Below are 26,951 nucleotides of genomic sequence, written 5' to 3'. Positions count from 1 at the left end.
ACACCTTCTGCACTTCTGTATCCAGGATCATTCCCAGAAAGGACAACCTCTGGGTTGGTTCCAAATGTGACTTTGGAAGGTTCAGAAACCAACCATGACTCTTGAGGAGGCGTGTTGTGAGAACAATGGACTGCAGCAGCTTCTCCTTGGACGATGCCTTTATCAGCAGATCGTCCAGATATGGAATGATGTTCACCCCTTGTTTTCGGAGGAGAACCATCATCTCTGCCATCACCTTGGTAAACACCCTTGGTGCTGTGGAGAGGCCAAATGGCAGGGCCTGGAACTGGAAATGACAGTCCAGCAATGCAAAACGGAGATAAGCCTGATGCAGCAGCCATATCGGAATGTGGAGGTACCAATCCTTGATATCCAGGGATACCAGGAATTCCCCCTCTTCCAGACCTGATATCAACGCCCTGAGAGACTCCACCTTGAACTCCTTTAGAAAGGGGTTCAATGATTTTAGGTTCAGAATGGGCCTGACCAAACCAGCCGGTTTGACATGTGCCTCCACCAGCTTTTGGACAGCTTCTTGTAGTACAGTGCTGTCTGCCAACAGAGCTGGTAAGCCTGATTTGAAAAAACGATGAGTAGGGAGACTTTGAAATTCCAGCCTGTATCCCTGGGTTACAATATCTATCACCCAGGGATCCAGGCCGGACGATACCCAGACGTGACTAAAGTGTCTGAGTCTCACTCCCACCGGCCCCACTTACAGGCCTCGCGGTCCACCGTCATGCGGAGGACTTTGGCGTACCTGAAGCAGGCTTTTGTTTTTGGAAACCTGCAGCGGCAGGTTTCTTGGACTTAACTCGACCTCCCCTAAAGAAGGTATTGGACGGTCTGGCCTTTCTAGGCTTGTTAAGCCGAAAGGACTGTGTTGCAGATGGAGAATGATTTCTTCAGAGCAGGTGCTTCTGCGGGAAGAAACAGAGACTTAACCGCTGTAGCCGTGGATATCCACTCGTCTAAAGCTTCCCCAAAGAAAGCCTGACCTATAAAGGGGTGGTATTCATGTGACCGGCGGTCGGGAGACCGACAGTCACATGACCTCCTCCACCATCCCAACCCCTCACTATTCCGATGGTCGGCATGCTGACCAACAGGGACTATTTCCACTCGTGGGTGTCCACGACACCCATAGAGTGGGAATAGAACCCGTGGCGACCGCACTTTTTCTGGATTCCGCGTCGGCCAACCACTGGCGCAGCCACCGTCCCCCAGACGAGCTGAAATAGACATGGAAGATATTCCCGCAGCCATGGAAACCACGTCTTTCATGGATTCTACCATAAAACCTGCTGAATCATGTATATTGCGTAAAAATAATGCAACATCATCCTTATCCATCGTATCCAAATCGTCAAGTAAGGTAGCCGACCACTTTACTATAGCCTTTGCAATCCATGCACTAGCAATAGTGGGACGTAATATGGCCCCTGAATCAGTGTACATTGATTTAAGTGTGTTATCAATTTTTCGATCAGCCGGCCCCTTTAAGGCGGTAGATTCTGGAACAGGCAAAACCACCTTCTTTGAGAGTCTGGACACAGATGTGTCAACAATCGGCAGGTATTCCCATTTTTTTTCTATCCTCCTCAGGGAAAGTAAGCGCCACCTGTACCCTTTTAGGGACCTGGACATTTTTCTCAGGGTTTTCCCATGCTTTCTCAAATATAGCATTTAATTCCCTTGACGCAGGGAAGGATAGCGAGGCTTTTTTATTTTTAGTGAAAAAGGCCTCCTCAACCGGCTCAGGTGTGGTATCATTAATATTCAACACATCCCTGATAGCCTCTATCATCAATTGCACCCCCTTTGCAAGAGATGCGGACACCCGCAACACATCCCCATCACCATCTGTGGTGTCAGAATCAGTATCCATGGGGGTAATTCCAAGTTGATCGCAGCATCAAATTTGTTAGCAGTTGGGTAAAACCATGTGCACTGCAGGGGGGGCAGATATAACATTTGCAGAGAGAGTTTACTGGCCTGAGTAATTAGTGCTGGCTGAGATCTGGGGATCCCGACAGGCTTTTGGACCAGTGTAGGGTGTCGCGCTGGCTCAGGGCGCCCCTCACAGCGCCGCACCATGTACCCCGAAGCACAGTTAATACTGCGCTCCTACCCTGTGCCGCCATCTTCACACCGACCCCCCACTTGCTAGAGGGGGTCGGTGTCTCACTCGCCACCGATTCTTCAGTTCTGCAAGGGGGCGAGCGGATCCCTGTGTCGGAGAACGATCAGACCCCTCTGGAGCTCAGTGTCTAGTCAGCGGAGACAGTGGCTCAGACCCCGCAGGGCGGACACTGCTCCCCCCCCCCTCAGTCCCTCGCTGCAGGAGGCTGTTGTCAGCAGCCTCCCTGTAAAATAATAAACTCTAAAAAAAACATTTACCAGGAAAAAACTCAGGAGAGCTCTCCTAGCTGTGACCGGCTCCTCCGGGCACATTTTCTAGAGTCTGGTAGGAGGGGCATAGAGGGAGGAGCCAGCGCTTCACTGACGCACTTTGTGTAGTGACCCCTTTTTGTTCCCCCAAGGGACCCTGCTCTTCCCACTATACAACTCTCAGTCTGTGGCTTCCTGCTGCCTCCATTCCCCTGCTCACATCATGTTAGTGCACCTGTGAAATTATCGATTTATTTACAGTTTCTTATATAGAGTAGCACATTATGTATCTCCTGATATACTCTGTGCTGCTGCTACTTCCACTATATAACTGTCAGTGTGTGGGTTAGTGCTATCTCCATTTTCCTCCTCACATCATGTCACTGGTCCTGTCACATGCAGCCCTGTCATCACTGACATATCATGCATGTCCTGATATAGTGTGTGCTGCTAGCCCACCCCTAGGGGTGCTAGTGGTGTGTTACTCCCACAGTGTTTGTTCCCAGATCTAAGTCATGTGCAGGGCCGGATTAACAATGCAGCTCCAGGCCCACACCTTCAAATAGGCCCACAGCATCTCCACTGCTCTATGCTGCTGTAGACAGGAAAAAAAAAAATCCTTCTACTGCAGCATTCTAACATCCCTGCTGCCTGCCCCCTCCTACCCTCCTCCGCCGCCGGCGGCTTAGAGTTGATGAAATGCCGCCACAAGCATGATTACTACAATGGCGGCGCAGTGAAAGGCTTTCCTAGCCCTCCCTGCGCCGTGTTCTTGCATAGAGACTCGCGACTCCTCCGCGCCGCAGATGTTATGACGTGTGACGTCACAAAGGTGCCACCCCGCCGCCGCTCCCAGTCTCCAGCTACGCAGCACAGGCACAGCTCAGAGCTCACACTGGAAGTCCCGTGAAGGAAGCTCTGGCTGCCTGTACTGCTGAAGAGTGTCTGACGCCGTCGCTCCTCAGTAGAGAGGTCACGGTGAGATGTCAGACACTTCAAGGGCTGGCAGTATTTACAATATAAATATAATAATTCTATAAATATATCTTTAACTATGTAGCATTTTGCATGATGCCCAATACAGTATAATGTATGTATGTATATATATATATATAAATATGTATATATCCTATACAGTATGTATACTGTGTATGTATATATATATATATATATATATATATATATATGTGTGTATATAAATCCACAACAGAGGAGCACTCACCAGTCTTCAAAGCAGTTTTTCTTTATTTTCAATAGATCATAATAGAAGGGGGTGTATCTATATATATATATATATATATATATATATATATATATATATGTATATATATGTATATATATATATATATGTATGTGTGTGCATATATATATGTATGTGTGTGCTTGTCTGGCCCTGAGGACGGGGTTTGGTCCCCGAAACATGTTGGCCTTATTAAAGTAATTTTTCATTACGCTGTGAAGTCTGCATTGAGTGCCGCCCACATCACCATAGCTGATTACCTGGGACTTCGTGTCACTGACCGGGAGGGCACCTCAGCTGCAGTTGTCATTTGGAGTGGAGTGCCGGGCTGTCCCTGTTTGTTCTATATATATATATATATATATATATATATATATATATATATATATATGTGTGTGTGTGTGTGTGTGTGTGTGTGTGTGTGTGTGTGTGTGTGTTATATATGTGTATGTGTATATATATATATATATATATATATATATATATAATCCTCCAAGTCGGTCGGCACTCAGTGTCTCATGGACAACCTCCCCCGATGCCCGAGTCCTAGAAATGTATACAAATGCAAAGTCGGAAATAAACGGCACTCAGGAGGTATATTTAAAAAAGCAACCAAAAAAAACAGGTATATATTTTGACGTTTCGGATTCTGGTGTTTTCTGGTTTCTGGGAGAAGGAGCAGACGCTCCGAAACGTTAAAATATATAAAATTTAAATTTTTAAATTTAAATATACCTTGTGAGTGCCGTTTATTCCCGACTTTGGATTTGTATATATATACTGTATAGCAGCAATAGCTGAAAGCGTCATTCCGAGTGGTTTAATGTGCTCAACAGGGCACGTAACCCCATCATCAGGATTATGGGGTTACGTGCTCTGTTGAGCACATTAAACTACTTTATGCTGTTATACTAAGTGTCGGAGTGCCGTCTTCATCCATTGCTGCTATAACTGGGGGGCTCCACAGAGGAAGGTACCCAAGCAAGTATCGTCTGTGTGACTTCTAAAAAACGTGAGTGCCGGATTAAAATAGACTGAGAGATATATATATATATATATATATATATATATATATATATATATTAGTGTTCCTTCTAGAATTAATATGGGGCAGGGCGCCGGACTCCAAAGGTACATTGGCGCGCGCACCCGAAACGTTGGGTTTGTTTCTACTGTGTATATAGTATGTTTAATTGGTGGTGGTTTGTTTTCACTAGAGAAATGAGCATCCTTCGTCCCCTTGGCCAGGGCCGCAACTAGGGCTGCATAGAGGCAACATTGATGCGCAGAACATAACACAGTAACTGGCTGAGGAGAAGATTAGGTGCTAAAATATATGTAGCTCAATGGAATTAATAAAACCACTGTATAATGATGAGTTAGATCTCCAGATAACTATCTTACTGTACTGTGTGCAACGTGTTCTAGACCTACGTGTTATACTGTATGTTCCTGTGTGTGGCGTGTCCTGTACTGTACCTACATGTTCTACTGTATATTCCTGTGTGCAGCGTGTCCTAGACCTACATGTTATACTGTATATTCCTGTGTGCGGTGTGTCCTATACCTATATATTATACTGTATATTCCTGTGTGAGGCGTGTCCTAGACCTACATATCATACTATATGTCCCTTTGTGCAGTGTGCCCTATACCTGCATGTTATATGTGTTTCCGCAGGGGACCCCTGCCTATTTAGTCAGTCCCGGGCCCCACAATCTCTGATGGCAGTCCTGGCGTCCACGCCGACTATGCGGCTGTGTAGAGCGCCGGACCTGTGAGGCTCTAGGCTCACAGCCGCCCGCCGCTGACCACAAATGGCAGCGGTCAGGGGGACCTCACCGCCGCCGCCGCACTGAAGGCCTCCTTCTCACTGCCGTCACCGCTGCTGCATGTGGGCTCCTCCGCCGACGACAACCACAGTCCCTTCCGCACCTCTGCTGCTCATCTCAGGTAATGTTCCCCTGCTTCCCTATGTCCCTGCTGTCACTCTCCCTGTCCCTGCTGTCATTCTGCCTTTCCCTGCTGTCACTCTCTCTCCCTGTCCCTGAATTGTGGATCATACTGTGTGGCATATTGTGAAATTTGGATCATACTGTGTGGAATATAGTGAATTTTGGCTTATACTGTGTGGCATATAGTGAATTTTGGCTCATTCCATGTGGCATATAGTGAATATTGGCTCATTCTGTGTGGCATATAGTGAATTTTGGCTTATACTGTGTGGCATATCGTGAATTTTTGCTCATTCCAGGTGGCATATAGTGAATTTTGGCTCATTCCATGTGGCATATAGTGAATTTTGGCTCATTCCGTGTGCTATAATGTGAATTTTGGCTCATACCATGTGCTATAATGTGAATTTCGGCTCATACCGTATGCTATGTATTTTTATGTGTTTTTTTTTTTTTTTAATTCAGTGGTCAATAATATAACAGGTGGTGTATGCTAAACATAAACAAAGACGGGATGGAGATTGAGGTGGTTGAAGGTAGGTGGGTAGCTATGTCCTCCGTGGCGCTAGCCACACCCTACGGTACAGACCACACCCTCATATCAGTTGCCACACCCCCACCATGCTGGTCACACCCCCTTTGGCAGCACACAATAGGCCTTTTGTGAATTTCAGCTCCAGCCCATGAGGACCTTAATCTGGCACTGGTCATATGTATAGCAAGTTTGGTGTAAATTGCTCCATGCATTCCAGAGTTATGCTGTCTGCTGAAAAACTTAAACATTTCTTGTTAAATTTTTACTGCAGCCCAGTACCACATAGCTCTTATTTATATTATGTATGTTATTTCTTCAAGAATAGTTATATTTATTCAGTCACCGTCAGTCGCTGATGCCTCACCGCTAGGGGTGTCTAACCTGCACAGTATTTGTTTCCAGCTTGTAAGCCATATGTGTAGCAAGTTTGTTGTAAATTGGTCCAGGCATGCGGGAGTTATGCTGCGTTCTGAAATACTCTATGCTGCTTGCCCACCCCTAGGGGTGCTAGGGATGTCTAACCCCCACAGAGTTTGTTCCCAGAGTGTAAGTTATATGTGTAGCAAGTTTGGTGTAAATTGCTCCAGGCATTCCAGAGTTATGCTGTCTGCTAAAAAACGTAAATATTTCTTGTTAAATGTTTACTGCAGCCCAGTACCACATATCTCTTATTTATATTATATATGTTATTTCTTCAAGAATAGTTATATTTATTCAGTCACCGTCAGTCGCTGATACCCCTATGCCCCCATTCCGATATTTATTTTAAACAGCATTTTACCCATGCTGAATACTTAGGGGTTAGCCGACACCCTATAACAGTAAGGGAATGTTTGTATTTTGTCAAGAGTGACTAGCCATTCAGTTTATTCACACACTCGCATTTGGCGACATACTCCAGTTGCTTTTATATATATATATATATATATATATATATATGTGTATGTAATAGTAGAAAGCACTCACCAGTCTTCTTAGTAAATTCACCATTCAAAACTTAGCACTCACCATAGCGCCAGCTGGGATGGAGGCGCGGCCAGGGCGAGACGCACTTCCAGTGATGCCTGTGGAACGCATACCGGAGGTGCGGGATCACTGTTTGGCAGCTAGCGCTGTGAGGGGATAATGTTGGTGAGTGCTAAGTCTTGAATTTGATGCTGCAATGGTTGCTGATCAGTACTATGGTGTGAACAGTGAAGTAGTTAATGCACAGCTTTGTGAGATGAGGAAGTGCAGGGAATGTCCCGCTCTGATGACGTCATGTGCTTAGGGTGGAGACAGGTAATGGCTTTCAGGTGTGTATCAGGTATATATAGGTCAATATGGGCTCACAGTGGGGTTTGCTTCTCTCCTGTCTGTTGCTGGTGGTCTTGACAAAAGTCCCTGTGAGGACCGAAACGTTAACTATGTTTCCAATGGTGATGTGGTAATAAAATTTGGGTGAATTTACTAAGACGACTGGTGAGTGCTCTCTACTATTACATATAGATGGTGACCTCCATGTAAACTGGATGCCTCCTGGGTTTTAAGCACCCCAGCAACTAATCACATTGAATTATGAGCGTGCGGCTTCAATTACATGATAGATAGATAGATAGATAGATAGATAGATAGATAGATAGATAGATAGATAGATAGATAGATACATAGATAGATAGATAGATAGATACACACACGTTATGGTAATAACTACTTACTGTATTTCTCCTAAGTCCACAGGATAACACTGAGATACGATGAAGCGACAGCTGATTTGCACCAATCGGTCAAAGCTTTCTGGCCTCCCAGCATGCAACGGGTCTGGCTATATATCCCCGCCTCCTGGCTCAGGCAAATCGGTTGTATTCCAAAGCTCAAGGCAGGAGCATCATAGATTAGACTAATCAGGCGAGAAGAACACACATACACATCCTTCCGTACAAGAAGGAAGAGGTTAGTGAGTAAAAGGATCCTCAAATCAGGTGCGTCAGGGTGGGATCCCTGTGGACTTAGGAAAAATACCATCATCAACGGTAAGTTTTTACCATAACGTACAATTCTCCGGCAGGGTCCACAGGATAACATTGGGATTTCCAAAGCAATTTAGTGGTGGGGATACTCCTGATTGGACAGGAGAATCATTCGCCAGAATTCAGCGTCATGAGAGGGAAAAGGTATCCATGGCATAATGTCTAATGAATGCGTTAATGTAAGACCATGTGGCTGCCTTACATATCTGTTCTGCTGAAGCACCATGTTGTGCTGCCCATGATGGACCTACCTTACGAGTAGAGTGAGCAGAGACATTAGCCGGAAAAGGGAGATCAGCTTGAGAATATGCTTCTGAAATCGTTATCCGAAGCCATCTTGCCAGTGTCTGCTTATCAGCAGGCCAGCCTCTCTTATGAAATCCGTAGAGAATGAAGAGAGAATCTGTCTTTCTGATGCCACTGGTACAATCCACGTACATCCTTAAGGCACGGACTACGTCCAGCGATGCATCTCCCGCAGAAAGGCCTGGTACTGTACCTGGAAAGCCGGGACTACAATTTCTTTGTTAAGGTGGAATTTAGATACCACCTTGGGAAGATACCCAGATCTAGTTCTGAGAACCAATCTATCTGGATAAAAAATCAGAAATGTGGAGCGACATGACAATGCCCCTAAATCTGACACTCTTCTAGCTGACGCCATGGCCAGTAGAAAGAGAACTTTAGCTGTCAACCATTTAAGATCCACTTTATTAAGTGGCTCAAATGGGGCAACTTGAAGGGCTTTTAGGACTAAATTTAAGTCCCATGGCACTGTAGTAGGAACAAAAGGAGGTTGAATGCGCAGCATTACTTGGAAAAAAGTATGCACACCCTGTAAGTTGGCAATTTTCTTTTGGAACCATACAGTCAATGCGGACACTTGCACTCAAGGAAGCCACATTGAAACCTTTATCAATTCCTGCCTGAAGGAATGCTAAGACCCTGGAAACTCTGAAAGACTTAGGGTCCGTTTTCTGTTCACTGCACCAATGAATAAAGGTTTGCCATATTTTGTGATAAATGCGAGCTGAGGAAGGTTTCCTTGCTCTGATCATAGTTTGTATTACCTATTGTGAGAATTCTCTTGACTTCAGGATAGAGGTTTCAAGAGCCACTCCGTCAAAGACAGTCGATCCAGATGTCTGTGATAACAAGGACCCTGCATCAGTAGATCTGGACGTTGAGAGAGCACGAGTGGGGCATCCATCGACATTCTCTGCAGATCTGTGTACCAATGTCTTCTGTGCCAAGCCGGAGCTATTAGTATCACGGCACCCTTTCCTTGCTTTATCTTTCTCACCACCCTGGGTAATAGGGTGATTGGAGGAAACACATAAGCCAGATGAAAATCCCATCTCACTGACAGAGCATCCACAAAGATCGCTCTGGGATCCTTTGTTCTTGACCCGTATGCGAGAACTTTGTTGTTCTGACGGGACGCCATGAGATCTATCTCTGGCAACCCCCATTTGTCTACTAGGGTCTGGAAGACCTCCGGGTGTAGAGCCCATTCGCTTGCCTGAATGGTGTGTCAACGGAGAAAATCCGCTTCCTAGTTTAGGACTCCCGAAACGAACACTGCCACTGCGGACAAGGCTGGACGACGAAGTTCTGCCCAATTTAGTATGTAACTTATCTCCTTCATCACTTTTCGGCTGTGAGTTCCTCCCTGATGGTTGAGGTACGCTACTGCTGTCGTATTACCCGAGCGGATCTGAACTGGATTTCCCAGAAGAATGTCCTTTGCCTGAATCAGTGCCATGTATATGGCCCGAAGTTCCAATATATTTATGGCCAGGCAACCTTCTTCCTTGGTTCATTTCCCCTGGAAACAACCTTCCTGACACTGCTCCCCAGCCCTGCAAACTGGCATCTGTCATCAGAACTTCCCAATCTGATATCCAAAAGGGTCTCCCCTTGTCCAGATGGGATGTCTGTAGCCACCAGGCTAATGACCTTCTTACTTCTATCGTAAGAACCATAGTCTGCGTTTTTATCATATGATGCAACCCATTCCATTTGGCCAGAATCAGATGCTGCAGAGGCCTCGAGTGGAAATGTGCATACTCCACCATGTTGAATGTTAACACCATCAATCCCATCACATGCATAGCTGCGTGAATGGACACCTTTTGACTGTGTACAAAGTCCTGAATCCTTGACTGAACCCTGGATGTCTTGTTCAGAGGTAACATTACTCTCTGAAGACTTGAATCCAGTACAGCCCCCAAGTGAGTCATCCGCTGTGACGGAACCAGACACGATTTTGCCCAATTTATGAGCCACCCGTGCCTTTGCAGACACGTTATTGTCTGTTGCAGATGACATAAGAGCAATTCCTGCGAGTGTGCCAGGATTAAAAGATCGTCGAGGTATGGAAAAATTCTTTACCCTGCTGGCGGAGATAAGCTGCCATTAACCCAAAATCTTGGTAAATACTCTGGGGGCTGTGGCTAACCCAAAAGGTAGGGCCTGGAGCTGAAAATGCTGTTGGAGGATAAGCGAACCTGAGAAAGCACTGATGGGACAGGGCTATAGGAACATGTAGGTAAGCATCCTGTATATCCAGGGATACCATATAATTCCCTGGCTCCATGGCCAAAATGATGTAACGTAAAGTTTCCATGTGAAACCAAGGTACCCAGATGTACTTGTTCAGAACATTGAGATTGAGAATGGGCTGAAATTACCCATTTGGTTTCTGAACTAGAAACAGGTTGGAGTAAAAACCCTGTCCTCGTTGCGCAGGAGGAACTAAAATGACTACTCCTGACTGAAGCAATTTCTGAACTGCCTCTTGTAAAGCCCTGGCCTTCGCCTCTACCCGAGATGGGTTGGCACAAAAAAACCTTAGAGGAGTCCCCTAAGTGAGTCATCCTGAATTTCTGCCTCTTGCAAAGCCCTGGCCTTCGCCTCTACCCGAGACGGGCTGGTACAAAAAAACCTTCGAGGAGTCCCCCAAGTGAGTCATCCGCTGTGACGGAACTGGAATGACTACTCCTGACTGAAGCAATTTCTGAACTGCCTCTTGCAAAGCCCTGGCCTTCGCCTCTACCCAAAACGGGCTGGTACAAAAACAACCTTCGAGGAGTCCCCCAAGTGAGTCATCCTGAATTTCTGCCTCTTGCAAAGCCCTGGCCTTCGCCTCTACCCGAGACGGGCTGGTACAAAAAAACATTCAAGGAGTCCCCCAAGTGAGTCATCCGCTGTGACGGATGACTCACTTGAAGGCAAAAGTATAACCTAGAGATACCGCTTTCCCGGTTCTCTGGTAGCCAATGCCTTTTAGTCTTACCAGACTTGTGATATTGGGACTGCCTACCATCACTTTTTCCTTTAGCTTTTCCTCGAGACCGAACGGGCCCGAAAAGCCGGAACTTTAGGTTTGAAATTGTATGTGGAAGGAAACTCTACCTTCTTGTGATTGTTTAAGCTGATGCCCTGGAGGCAATAGTACCCATATCCAATGCTGCTTCTTCCAAGAACATTGCAGCCTGTTTTATATGTGCTATATGGGATTTTTTTTCTCTCTCTCTAAATGCTATTGAAACCCCCCCCCTTCCCAATGCAGCAGCCCAGGCAGCCACTGCCTTTGCCATCAAAGCTGAAGCCATGGCTGGCCTTATGACTGCCCAAGACAGGGCAAAAAATGTTTTTTAAAAAACCATCCACCCTCCTTATCCGTGACATCATTTAATGATGTTGAAGGCAAAGGTAATGAAGATTTTTGCACTAATCGAATCACATGCGTATCTACCTTATGAGCCATCTCCCTTTTTAAACAATCCCCAGCTGGATAATTGTAATTCCATTCCTTAGGAATTCTAACCTTCTTATTTGGCGTAGCCCAAGCCCCTTCCATGATTTCCGTCAGCTGCTCTGATCCTGGAAACTCAGTCTTAACTGTTTTGGGATGTTTAAACACAGGTGCCTTGGTTTTTAACACAGGCTCTGCAGAATCCTCTAAGGATAGAATGGCTTTCATTGTTCTAATTAACTCAGCTATATCCACTGAGCTGAGACGTTCCTCCTCCTCTTCGTATGCCGAAGCAGAGTTTATTGAGCTTTCATCGTCCAATGAATCCTCATCTGAAACATGTGTAGCCTGTGAGGATGAAGATTTACTTACCACTGGCTTATCAGCCTGTTTCTTTCGACAGGCTGCTGCTGGAAGTGATAAACCGCAGGTGGGAAGCTGCATGTAAGGGTAAATCGTGTAACCTATCCCTGGTACAGGAGCTGATGAATTATCCGTTCAGCTATACTGGATAATGTCTGTGCAAAAATAGCCCAAGGTGGATCAACCTGCACCTGAATCTGCCTTGTATTTTTCAAGAGACCCTGGTGAAAACTAAAACAATTTGCACACAAACCATCCTGAACCAGATCCTGAGAGGATAACACAACTTTGCAAGACAAACATGATATGAGTGTTGGTGTTGCTGTGAGTGTATCTTCCTCACCTTTGCCGCTCTTAGACATGATAAATAATATACACTTCAATAGTGTACTAAGCAATTTGTGACTGTAATCACTTTAAGCTTCTTAAAGTGACCTACAATCCGACCCTACCCATGCAACAGCATTGAGGATCGGAAAAGAAAAAAACTGACACAATACAAAGTAAAGTGAACAATCACACTAGAAGTCAGTCACATGTTATACATTAGTATAATTAACAATATGAGCACATCATCAACTACATTCAAAGTATGTAGAACATATTACTGAATCATGTTTAAACAGATATAATGTATTCAGACGCAGAGCGAAAGAAACAACAGTAAATGTATACAGACTCATATGCAATAGGCACTTATCTAACTATTCGTACTCAAAAAGGTAGAGACTTAGTGCTGCATTACCCTTACTCAGTAGAGTGGGATACAGGGATACTCACCTCACTTCCAGGACTGATCAATACGTTAGCGAACGCTGAGTGGATCAAGACGCTACTAGTGTACACTGCCACTCCGTGAACCTATAGTGAACACAGATGCACCCGTCACACATCCGCCTATGCTGCGACTGGGTCCACTTCGTGTACAGCGTCTGAGACGGAAGCGGGAAACAGTTCATGGCGGGAGACTTGGAGGAAACTGGTCATGAACTTGGGGGGAAGGGGCGACCAGGAGAGCATCTGACTCCCCACTGCTGACATTAACCTTAGGGAAAGCGGCCTCATACTGTTCCTGGAGCCTCTGATTCCTAGGGCCTAGCACTGGTGCACCCGAGGTGACAGCCGCGTCAGCGACTGTTTGGTAGTCTCCTTCCAAAATAGTGCGGCTGTGTCCGTATTCCCCTTCTAAGCAGAACTGATGCCTTACCTTCTCCCCGTGCTCTGGCCAAAGCCTGGTAACGTCTCCTAGACCTGCTAGTATATCCGACACAGACGCCCGCTGAAACAGCACTGTACTCATAAGTGTTGTCGCAGCAGAGAGTTGTTGGAGCGACTCTTTCTAAAGGTACGTATAAGACGCTTTTTAGAAAAATCACTCAAGAAAAAATAGTAAGACTATAAAAATAAAATAAGAAAGCTTAGGGCTGCTAAAAACCAACAGCCCTCTGACCATGGTCCGGCTCCTGCCGCACCAAACAAAAAACTGATTTGCCTGAGCCAGGAGGTGGGGCTATACGGACGGGCCCGTTGCATACTGGGAGGCCGAAAAGCTTTGACCGATTGGTGCAAATCAGCTGTCGCTTCATCATATCTCAATGTTATCCTGTGGATAACCTGTGGACCCTACTGGAGAAAAATAAATTACATATATATACTTATATATATATATATATATACACACACACACACACACACACACACACACACACACACACATATATATATATATATACACACACACACACACATACATACATACATACATACATACACACATACATATATATTTTATTTTTGAATTTTTATTTGCGAGCACAATATATGATTGAAAAAATAAGTTTATAAAAGTTATAATGTACTGGGTTTTTTTTTTAGTGACACAGAGAATATCTAACTATTGTCTCTGCTCTGCAGGGCTGCACTCAATGTTTGACGGGTCTTTCCTTACAGACTTCACCATTACATTACAAGAACTTCTCATCTGACACAGTCTCACATGACTGCACATAAGAGATTGAGGGAGCAGGAATCTCATATTAGCATTTCAATTTCAGGTATATGTGTCTTATAAATCTGACCTTCTGTAAGCTGGACATCTTTTCTGGGACCGTGTTTTTGCTTTCCTTTTTTTCTCGCTGTTCTGCAAGCTCCGTCAATTCTGATTCTAAGTTCATAATCTATTAGAACAAATAAAAGAAATAAATAGAAATGGATAAACAGAATATACGTATGTCTTAGTATGGGCATTCAATCATAATTTGGAATCCTTAAAATTATTACATTTGCATTTTTTCATGACACTTTAAAGTCCATTTAAATAACAGAAGACAGGTGACCAAAGAAGAAATTCCAGTAACAAAATCTCACCCACACGACATGTTCCCCTGTTGCTGTTGTAAGCTGAACACTTTTAGTGTTTGTAGTCTCTTGGCAACCACATGCCATTCATAGGACCCACACAGCCACTGACAACAAGAAAATCTATTTTCCACCAGCTTCATACATGCCTGAATCAATGGCAACACACAGCACCATCTAGTGGAGGAACTTAAACTCTTATTAGCTAGTTGTTTATCTCCTTTGTCACTTTATTCTTCTGTCTTTCTCTCTACAGCCCTCTCTCCCTCACTCTTTTTCTACTCCTCTCTCTCTCTCTCTCTCTTCCTTTTACCCCTTACACTTCGCCTATTTTTAGACATGGCCTCAGCTCAAGCTGAATTCAGCTCTACAAGGTTAACATACGAGCAAGGCTTACACCAGGAGATAACAGTGGCATAAACGTCAAGTTATTCACAATGCGAAAATAATAGAATAAATGTCATGAGATGTGACACAACAGTGTTCGTAGTAAATGCTAAAGCAAAAATACCAAAATTGTAGACCATATGGTAATTAAATGTAATATTATATATATATATATATATATATATATATATATATATATATATTAGAGGAATTGGTGAGAATAAGCGCCCAAGAGTGTGATTTTATACAACAAGGTAAGTGTAATGAAGGTATCTATGGTGGGTTAGCACCCATTGGACTTATCTGAAAACACCAGAGAAGCTAGATTCAGTCGATGCTCCTTTTTGATGCTTACAACATGTTAAAAAAGAAGAAGAACAGACATAGTGTGTACTGTTTTTGTAAAATATATCTAAATAATACACTGACTTTCTAATGTTAGGCTTAATTAGGGAAATAGCATATTCCCAAATGTATAATCAATATAGCCTATGCAGTGTATATATAAAAAGATACAATATTTAATATACACAAATGACATAAAAGTACATAAAAATACATAAAAACATAAAATGGCTGTATAGCATGCGTACAGAATAAAAGATTATATCAGGCTTATCTGTCCATAATTAACTGGAATGCATGCGTACAGAATTCAGGATGATAAATGGCTTATCTGTCCATTATAGGGAATGTCATCAGGTGGTCCCAACGCGTTTCGTCCGTCATCAGCAGGACTTCATCAAGGGGATAGACAAACAGACCAAGCATGCTGTGCTTTATACCCTCCTGGGGCAATTTATGATTACATCACTTCCTGTGATGTCATGTGGCAAGGAACATATAATATAACTTTTGAAATAATTTTTAAATTGCACTCAAGTGTAACCATTTGAGTGTCACTACAAACAACAGATTTTCAGCTCTCCAAAGATTAGAGTCCCACAGCGACTCGGATTTTTTATCACCGGATCCAACAACAGAGAACTCATTCTCAACGAGGAAAACATTCTTCAAAGAGAGACTGAAAGGAAATTCCCCCATGAAAAGAGCATTTCAAGAAGAAGAGGTACAAGGGGCGGGCGTAGGAAGAACAAACAAACGACGGTATCTACCATAACTAATCCCGTGGAACAAGGAATTTTCAATTTATCCAAACATACCCTTAATGAGACAGAAATATCATTACTGAGTAAAGGCCTTAAATTTGCTCCGGATAAACAAATGAACAGATTTGACACCTTTATAGACATCAACAAATTTTCGAGAACCCTTACTCTTAAAAGACATTTTGCAAAACAAGAAAAAGTCAGTGAACCCAGTGAACCATCCAAATCAGGATTAAAACGGAAATCAACATACTACCCTCTGGAATCCAAAGGTAATTACATCAATGTATTCCAGGAACTGGTGAAAAGGGACCTTTGTGATATTGAACTAAAGAAACCATGCCATTCAAACCTTAATAGAAAAGAGAAAGAAGCAATGAAACAGTTACATGATAACAAAGAACTAGTCATAAAGCAAGCGGACAAAGGGGGAGGGATTGTAATCCTCGACAGAGATGCATATGAGACTGAAGCACTGCGCCTCCTTCTCGACACATCCTCCTACAAGCAACTTCAACAAGACCCTACTACTCAATTTGCAGAAGAACTCAGAGTTCTATTGGTACAATACTTCTATAACAATACTCTGGATAAAAATGAATTTCAATATCTTTTGATAACAACACCAGTGATACCAACATTTTACTATCTCCCAAAAATTCATAAGAAACTCACAAAACCGCCGGGCAGGCCAATTATCGCAGGCATCGATTCATTGACCAGTCATCTATCCGAATACGTAGACATATTTTTGTGCAAATATGTCATCTGCCTACCATCATTTTTGAAAGACACTAGCAGCATCATCAACATACTATCTTCAGTGGAATGGAAAGAATCCTACATTTGGATCACAATAGATGTACAAAGTTTGTACACATCCATTATCCATAAAAAAGGGATTGAAGCGTGCAGAAGATTTCTGGATAAAGACTCTGACCTCTCCCAAACCCACAGAAATGCAATTTGTGAGTTTATACAATTCATATTGGGCCATAATTATTTTATGTTCCAACAGATATTCTACCTCCAAACTTGCGGGACAGCGATGGGTACATCTTTTGCGCCAAGTTTCGCAAATTTGCTGATGGGTGCATGGGAAGAAGATTGTATATATAATAACAACCCATACATCAGCAATTTGATCATCTACAAGCGTTATATAGATGACATTCTAATCATCTGGGAAGGAGACGAGGAATCATTCAAGTCATTTTTTTCAATGCTTGTCTCAAACCAATATAACCTCAAATTTACGTATGAGAGCAGTAAAGAGAATATACATTACCTGGACTTAACCCTCTCCAATACTTCATCAAAGATTCAAACGAGCAACTATATAAAAGAAGTAGATACCAATAGCTATCTACATTTCAACAGCTGTCATGCTCGGAACTGGAAAACTAACATTCCTTACTCACAGTTCTACCGCATCAAACGCAACTGCAGTGATGATCAAGATTGCCAGAATCAACTCACAACATATGCAACAAGATTTAAGGATAGGAAATATCCGGAGTATGTGATAAACCAAGCATTAGAAAAAACTGCTAACAAAACAAGATCCGACCTCTTCACCAAACAGATACAGAAAAAATCTGATACCTTCACTCCCTTCATTACCACATTTAGTAAACAAGAACCACTAATCAGGAAATCCATCAATCGACATTGGAATATTTTGTTGATGGACCCTGTACTAAGAGAGATCCTTCCACCAAAGCCTGATATCGTGTTCAGGAAAACTAGTAATCTCAAAGACATCCTGGCACCCAGTCACTTACAAAGTAAAACCAAACCTGGAAACAATACCTTCATTAATTGCAAGGGTTGCTTTAAATGCGGCAAATGCAATATTTGCAAATATCTTCACCCGGTAAGGAAAAAATTCAGTAACCACAATAACACAAAAGATTACATTATCAGAGACTACCTTAACTGCAACTCAACAATGGTAATTTATTTGCTTGAATGTACATGTGGACTTAAATATGTCGGTAAAACTAAAAGGGTACTGAAACTAAGAATCCAAGAGCACATTCGAAATATTAAAAACAAGATCGACAACCACACAGTCCCTAAACACTTTATAGAAGAACACCAGTCGAACCCTGAAAACATCTCATTTAAGGCTATTGAACTTGTGAAAAAAGGCGAAAGAGGAGGCGACATTTTGAACCAACTCTCAAAAAGAGAAATGTTTTGGATTTATGAATTGAAGACCTTATCACCACTCGGACTTAATGAAGCCTTCGAGATTGCACCCTTTCTATAACTGCTATTTCTCGTCCTTTCCTCCACAAATATTCCCTTTTCCCCCCTTGTTTTCTCCCCTTTTCATTAAGTTTCTGAAATTATGGATATAGAAAATCCAGCACCCTTTCTTAAAGTAATAATACTATGTTCAAAAGTAAATATCAAATAGTCAATATGTAATACTCTTTTCAGTAAATCACCAACCCCTTTGATGTGGAGAATAAACAGGACTGTCTTCAAAGATGAACAATTTACACATGTCCTAAATGGAACAAGACTATGTATTGTCCACTAAAAACAACCACCGAATCATTATAAAGCTGCTATGATAACACCATAATTGGGTCATACCAAAATTGGCTTATATTTATTATCATATTTTAATTGCACTCAAAATAAAATACACACAAGTTATGTCTTACTTATATATTTTTGATAATTTTAATATAATTTTTAAAAATATATATAGTGATATGTTTAATATGTGTTGTCCCGGTAATTATATCTGAGACATAACTTGTTAAATAGAAATACACTTCACGTGTACATCAACCTTATTGGTCCACCTTTTCTTAATACTATTTCTGAGGGTTCACTCAAATTCACATCCTTCAGTTATAGATTGTTATTTATTTATTAATTTTGTGCCACGGACTGGTTATGTCCCCCTTTATCACAGTCTATAACTAAATCATTCTATCTATTTTTTTGTGCACTGGAAGGAGACTCTCGGTTTGCGGTACATTACTTCCGTGTTTACACCGGAAGTCATGATTTCGCGTACCGGAAGTTTGCGTTCCATAAGACACACTTCCGTATTTACACCGGAAGCCACGTGTCCGTCGCGTAAATTATCATTTCATGTTCTTGATCACCCTTTATCGTTACAACACTTCTCTCTCCTTGTTTGGTGACTACCAGACCCACACGATCAATTGACACCATCTGTAGTGTCTCACTCGACTTTTTTACTAAACCGGAAGTTGCGTAGATTGCGGATGTGACGCATGCGTTCCACATGCGTTCCACATCGACAATCGGACGCAACTCTGTAATTTATTCACTTCTTGTCCTCGTTTTTCCCCTAAACTCTTGTATATCGGTTTCCACACTATATGACACTCAAATGGTTACACTTGAGTGCAATTTAAAAATTATTTCAAAAGTTATATTATATGTTCCTTGCCACATGACATCACAGGAAGTGATGTAATCATAAATTGCCCCAGGAGGGTATAAAGCACAGCATGCTTGGTCTGTTTGTCTATCCCCTTGATGAAGTCCTGCTGATGACGGACGAAACGCGTTGGGACCACCTGATGACATTCCCTATAATGGACAGATAAGCCATTTATCATCCTGAATTCTGTACGCATGCATTCCAGTTAATTATGGACAGATAAGCCTGATATAATCTTTTATTCTGTACGCATGCTATACAGCCATTTTATGTTTTTATGTATTTTTATGTACTTTTATGTCATTTGTGTATATTAAATATTGTATCTTTTTATATATACACTGCATAGGCTATATTGATTATACATTTGGGAATATGCTATTTCCCTAATTAAGCCTAACATTAGAAAGTCAGTGTATTATTTAGATATATTTTACAAAAACAGTACACACTATGTCTGTTCTTCTTCTTTTTTAACATGTTGTAAGCATCAAAAAGGAGCATCGACTGAATCTAGCTTCTCTGGTGTTTTCAGATAAGTCCAATGGGTGCTAACCCACCATAGATACCTTCATTACACTTACCTTGTTGTATAAAATCACACTCTTGGGCGCTTATTCTCACCAATTCCTCTAATTTCATATGTGTGTATGCCAAGCACACTTTTCTTGTAGTATAAGCTGCCGCTCATAAGTCTGAGAAGTGTATCCCCCTTTTTATTGTATATTAATATTCTATCTACACTAAAGGTTATTGTTAATTTCGTGGTATAATAAGCACATAGCTACACCTAAGCGCCGGAGACTCTACTTCTATATATATATATATATATATATATATATATATATATATATTTATTTATTAGTCAGGTCCATAAATATTGGGACATCGACACAATTCTCATATTTTGGGCTCTTTACACCACCACAATGGATTTGAAATTAAACAAACAAGATGTGCTTTAACTGCAGACTTTCCGCTTTAATTTGAGGGTATTTACATCCAAATCAGGTGAACGGTGTAGGAATTACAACGGTTTCTATATGTGCCTCCCACTTTTTAAGGGACCAAAAGTATAGGACAAACTAAACAATCCTAAATCAAACTCTCATTTTTTAATACTTTGTTGCAAATCCTTTGCAGTCAATTACAGCCTGAAGTCTGGAAAGCATAGACATCACCAGACGCTGGGTTTCATCCCTGGTGATGCTCTGCCAGGCCTCTACTGCAAATGTTTTCAGTTCCTGCTTGTTCTTGGGGCATTTTCCCTTCAGTTTTGTCTTCATCAAGTGAAATGCATGCTCAATCGGATTCAGGTCAGGTGATTGGCTTGGCCATTGCATAACATTCCACTTATTTGCCTTAAAAAACTCTTTGGTTGCTTACGCAGTATGCTTTGGGTCATTGTCCATCTGCACTGTGAAGCGCCGTCCAATGAGTTCTGAAGCATTTGACTGAATATGAGCAGACAATATTGCCCGAAACACTTCAGAATTCATCTTGCTGCTTTTGTCAGCAGTCACATTATTAATAAATACAAGGGAACTAGTTCCATTGGCAGCCATACATGCCCACGCCATAACACTACCACCACCATGCTTCACTGATGAGGTGGTATGTTTTGAATCATGAGCAGTTCATTTCCTTCTCTTCCCATCACTGTGGTACAAGTTGATCTTTGTCTCATCTGTCCATAGGATGTTGTTCCAGAACTGTATAGGCTTTTTTAGGTGTTGTTTGGCAAACTCGAATCTGGACTTCCTCTTTTTGTGGCTCAACAATGGTTTACATCTTGTGGTGAACCCTCTATATTCACTCTTGTGAAGTCTTCTCTTGATTGTTGACTTTGACACATATACACCTACCTCCTGGAGAGTGTTCTTGATCTGGGCAACTGTTGTGAAGGGGTGTTTCTTTACCAGGGAAATAATTCTTCTGTCATCCACCACAGTTGTTTTCCGTGGTCTTCCGGGTCTTTTGGTGTTGCTGAGCTCTCCGGTGCATTCTTTCTTTTTAAGATTGTTCCAAACAGTTGATTTGGCCACACCTAAGGTTTTTGCTATCTCTCCGATGGGTTTGTTTGGATTTTTCAGCCTAATGATGGCTTGCTTCCCTGATAGTGGCAGTTCTTTGGATCTCATATTGAGAGTCGACAGCAACAGATTCCAAATGCAAATGTCGCACCTGGAATCTACTCCAAACCTTTTACCTGCTTAATTGATGATGAAATAACGAGGGAATAGCCCACTCCTGTTCATGAAACAGCTTTTGAGTCGATTGTCCCATTACTTTTAGTCCCTTAAAAAGTGGGAGGCACATATAGAAACCGTTGTAATTCCTACACCGTTCACCTGATTTGGATGTAAATACCCTCAAATTAAAGCGGAAAGTCTGCAGTTAAAGCACATCTAGTTTGTTTGAGAATTGTGTCGATGTCCCAATATTTATGGACCGGACTGTGTGTGTGTGTGTGTGTGTATATATATATATATATATACACACATACATACATACACACACATATACATACATATATATATATATTTACATACACACAAAATTGCTGAAAGTAAGAATGCTTTCAAAAATCGAAGTGTTAATAGTTTATTTTTATCAATTAAGAAAACGCTAAGTGAATGAACAGAAATCTAAATCAAATCAATATTTGGTGTGACTACCCTTTGCTTTCATAACAGCATAAATACTTCTAGGTACACTTGCACAAATACAGGAATTTTGTAGGATTAACCAATCATACCAAACAAGTGATAATGATCATCATTTTCATATGTAGGTTGAAACACAGTCATTACCTGAAATAGAAACAGCTGTGTAGGAGGCTTAAAACTGTGTGAGGAACAGCCAAACTCTGCTATAAAGGTGAGGTTGTGGAAGACAGTTTCATATTACAGGTCATACACTATGGCAAGTCTGAACACAGCAACCACAGACAAAATGTAATTATACTGCATCAGCAAGGTCTCTCAACAGGCAAAGGTTTCAAAGCAGACGTGCTGTTCTTTTAAAGAAGCAGAAAGAACGGGCAATGTTGAGAACCATAGACGCAGTGGGTGGCCAAGGAAACTTAGTGCATCAGCTGAAAGACGCATCATGCTTGCTTCCCTTCTAAATCAGATGTCCAGCAGTGCCATCAGCTCAGAACTTGCAGAAACCAGTGGGACTCAGGTACACACATCTACTGTTCAGAGAAGTCTGGCCAGAAGTGGTCTTTATGGAAGAATTTGGTCAAAAAGCCATAGTTTTGACGTGGAAACAGGGCCAAGTGACTTAACTATGCACGAAAACATAGTAACTGGGGTGCAGAAAAATGTCAGCAGGTGCTATGTACTGATGAGTCAAAATTAAGAAATATTTGACTATAAACAGAAGGAAGTTTGTTCACCAATGTCTGGAGAGCGGTACAAAAATTATGGTCTGCAGGCAATAGTAAAGCATGGTGAGGGTTCTTGCAAGATTTAGGCTGCATTTAAGCAAATGGAGTTGGGGATTCGGTCAGGATTACTGGTGTCCTTAATGCTGAAAAATACAGCAAGGTACTTATCCATCATGTAATACCAACAGGGAGGCATCTATTTGGCTCCAAAATTATTCTCAGCAGGACAACGACCCCAAACATACAGCCAGTCATTAAGAACTATTTTCAATATTAAGAAGAACAAGGACTCCTGGCAGTGATGATATGGCCCCCACAGAGCCCTGATCTGAACATTATCAAGTCTGTATGGGATTACATGAAGAGACAGAAGTATTTGAGCAAGCCTACATCGACAGAAGATCTGTGGTTAGTTCTCTAAGATGTTTGGAACAACTTCCCTGCCGAGTTTCTACACAAACTGTGTGCCGCTTTTATTACATTTCCCCAGAGGCTGAATATCTGCAGCTGCGAGGTGGAGGATGACACCGGGCTGCTCGATCAGCAGTGATTAGCATGGCAGGCACTGGGGAGGGTACTAGGAAGCAGAGGGGCAAGGAGATCCCTCTGATAGTAACAGCTGCTGTATGGCTACTTCCACAATTCGCAAGCAGGCATTTCTAACTGGTCGTATCTAATGCAACCATGGGCCCGATTCAGACCTGATCGCTGTGCTGCAAATTACACTGTCCTACGATCATATAGTCGCAGCCCCGGGGGGTGGGGAGTGAAAAATAGGATTAAAAATAAAATAAAATAGGGTCCTGTATAGCGCGCACGCGTTAAGCCCCAGAGGGGCCCCCGGTTTGTACTCGCCACAGACGTAACCTTCAGGCAGTGTTAGGGGTATGCGGTGTGACCGTCGAGGCGCAGTGCCCCGCTGAATAACAACCCCTCCTGCAGCGGGGAAGCGGCTCTGCACCTCGCAAGGCCGGTGCCGTCTCCCCCTAACTCCCATGGTGAAGGTACAGTGTGCTGTTGCCCAAACAGCATACCGAGAAAAAAAAAACATGAAAAAGAAATTGAAGAAAACTCTCTGGAGCTCAGAGATGTGCATCCGCTCCTGAGGACACTTTTTTCTAAACTGCCTGTGGGAGGTTGGGGAGGGGTGGGGGGGCGGGGGGTAGAGGGGAGGAGCCAGCACACCCAGTTGAAGAAATTTATAGTGCATTGGCTCCTTTGGACCCTGTCTATACCCATCATACTAGTTTCCCAATATCCCTTATGGATGCTAGAGAAATTCCCCTTGTGCAAGTGTGCGAATGCATGTGTACGCTGCGCAAAAATTACCCTCCGTTAGCGGACAGCTGCAAAACCGTTTGCATCACACTCACCATCTAATGTTTTTCCCATTCTGTGCAGTCTGTGGGTAACTCAATACTTATTCCTCCAGTGTTAAGAAATCAGGCTGATCGGGGCCGGATCGGACGTCACGCACCCTCCCAGAAAACGCTTAGGAATGCCTGCGTTTTTCAAGACACACCCAGTAAACAGCCAGTTAACACCCACAAACGGGCCTCTAACCGTCACCTATCACCTAAGAGGCCGTGCGATAGAAATTTACGCCCAGAATCATAGCTGTTGTTTGTCGCGCATGCGCATTGCATACACATGCGCAGTAGTTCGATAATCTGAAAAAGTGAGATGAAGAAATTTTTCCACTTTTTAACCTACAGCAGCTCAGAACCCAGTGGTAAAAAAAAAAAAAAAAAAAGGTCACCAACACCTTACCACGAATACACAAAGAATTATTACCACCTGAGTGTTGGTCGCTTATCCAACTTGTCAAGGTTGAAATTCATTGAATAATGTCACAATATTTTTCAGCAATTTTCTCAGTTGTTAATACCTCTAAGAACTTACCATTGATAACGGTATTTCTCCGAAGTCCACAGGTTCCACAGGATACATTGGGATATGATAGAGCGACAGCGGATTTGCACCAAACGGTCAAAGCTTTTCGGCCTCCCAGCATGCAACGGGCCCGTCCATATATCCCCGCCTCCCGGCTCAGGCAAATCAGTTGTATTCCAAAGCTCAAGGTAGGAGTATCATATATTGAGCCCTAATCAGGCGAGAAGAACACACATGCACACCCTTCCGTACATAAGGGAAGAGGTTAGTGAGTAAAAGGATCCTCAAATCAGGTGCGTCAGGGTGGGATCCCTGTGGAACCTATGGACTTAGGAGAAATACCGTTATCAATGGTAAATTTTTACTATAATGTATTTTTCTCCTGCAGGGTCCACAGGGTATCCACAGGATACATTGGGATGTCCGAAAGCAATTTAGTGGTGGGGATGCTCCTGACTGGACAGGAGAATCCTTCGCCCGAATTCAGCGTCCTGAGAGGCAAAGGTATCCAAGGCATAATGTCTAATGAATGTGTTAATGGAAGACCATGTGGCTGCCTTACATATCTGCTCTGCTGAAGCACCACGTTGTGCTGCCCATAATGGGCCTACCTTACAAGTAGAGTGAGCAGAGACATTATCCAAAACAGGGAGATCAGCTTGAGAATATGCTTCTAAAATCGTCATCCTAAGCCATCTTGCCAGTGTCTGCTCATCAGCAGGCCTTCCTCTCTTGTGAAATCCGTAGAGAACAAAGAGAAAATCTGTCTTTTTGATAGCACTGGTACGATCTACGTAGATACTTGAGGCACGGACTACATCCAACGATGCATCTTCCGCAGAAAGGTCCGGCCCTTGGAAAGCCAGGACTACATTTTCTTCGTTAAGGTGGAATTTAGACACCACCGTGGGAAGATACCTAGATTTAGTTCTGAGAACTGCTCTATCTGGCTTAAAAAAAAAAAAAAAAAATCAGAAATGGAGGACGACATAACAATGCCCCTAAATCTGAAACTCTTCTAGCTGAAGCATTAGATAGCAGAAAGAGAACTTTAGCTGTCAACAATTTAAGATCCACTCTTTTAAGTGGTTCAAATGGGGCAACTTGAAGGGCCTTTAGAACTAAACTTAAGTCCCAAGGCACTGTAGGAGAAACAAAAGGAGGTTAAATGCATTGCATTCCCTGGAAAAAGTGCGCACTTCCTGTAGGTTGGCAATTTTCTTTTGGAACCAAACAGTCAGAGCTGACACTTGCACTCTCAAGGAAGCCACCCTTAAACCTTTCTCCATTTCTGCCTGAAGGAATGCTAGGATTCTGGAAACTCTGAAAGACCTAGGGTCAAATTTCCGTTCACTGCACCATTAAATATTGGCTCGCCATATTCGGTGAAAAATGCGAACTGAGGACGGTTTCCTTGCTCTGAGCATTGTTTGAATTAACTGTTGCGAGAATCCTCGACTTCAGGATAGAGGTCTCAAGAGCCACGCCGTCAAAGACAGTCGATCCAGATGTCGGTGATAACAAGGCCCTTCAATCAGAAGATCTGGAGTAGAAATGGAGTATCCATCGACATCCTCTGCAGATCTGTGTACCAATGTCTTCTGGGCCAAGCCGGAGCTATTAGTATCACGGCACCCTTTCTTTGTTTTACCTTTCTCACCACCCTGGGTAACATGGTGATGGGAGGAAACACATATGCCACATGAAAGTCCCATCTCACCGACAGGGCATCCACAAAGAACGCTTTGGTATACTTAGTTTTGATCCGTATGCAGGAACCTAGCAGTTCTGGCGGGATGCCATGAGATCTATCTCTGGCAACACCGATCTGTTGACCAGGGTCTGGAAGGCTTCCGGGTGTAGAGCGCATTCGTTTGCATGGATGGTGTGCCAACTGAGAAAATTCGCTTCCCAGTTTAGGACTTCTGGCACAAACACTGCTGACAAGGCTGGAAGATGAAGTTCTGCCCACGTGTGACTTCCCTCCTTCATTGCTTTCTGACTGCGAGTTCCTCCCTTATGGCTGAGGTACGCTACTGCCGTCGCATTGTCCAAGTGGATCTGAACTGGTTTTCCCTGAAAGATGTCCTTTGCCTGATTCAGTGCCATGTATATGGCTCG

At 42.9% G+C, this 26,951-nt stretch overlaps 1 protein-coding gene across 6 annotated transcripts in view; it reads right to left on the bottom strand.

The window, feature by feature from the left end:
• The window catches only part of CCDC30 (coiled-coil domain containing 30), a 687,183-nt gene that overhangs the window by 341,192 nt on the left and 319,040 nt on the right, over nt 1-26,951 (bottom strand). For all 6 annotated transcript variants that reach the window (XR_010188622.1, XM_063942948.1, XM_063942949.1 and 3 more), the window contains one exon: nt 14,332-14,430. Coding sequence is in view for 5 of the 6 variants with exons in the window: in XM_063942948.1 (XP_063799018.1) it covers nt 14,332-14,430 (99 nt within the window). In the remaining variant the exon portion in view is untranslated. The remainder of the gene's footprint in view (nt 1-14,331; nt 14,431-26,951) is intronic.

This window comes from Pseudophryne corroboree, chromosome 10 (genome assembly GCF_028390025.1).
Source record: "Pseudophryne corroboree isolate aPseCor3 chromosome 10, aPseCor3.hap2, whole genome shotgun sequence".
Classification (NCBI taxonomy): domain Eukaryota; kingdom Metazoa; phylum Chordata; class Amphibia; order Anura; family Myobatrachidae; genus Pseudophryne; species Pseudophryne corroboree.
This window is presented reverse-complemented; position numbering and strand designations above follow the sequence as displayed.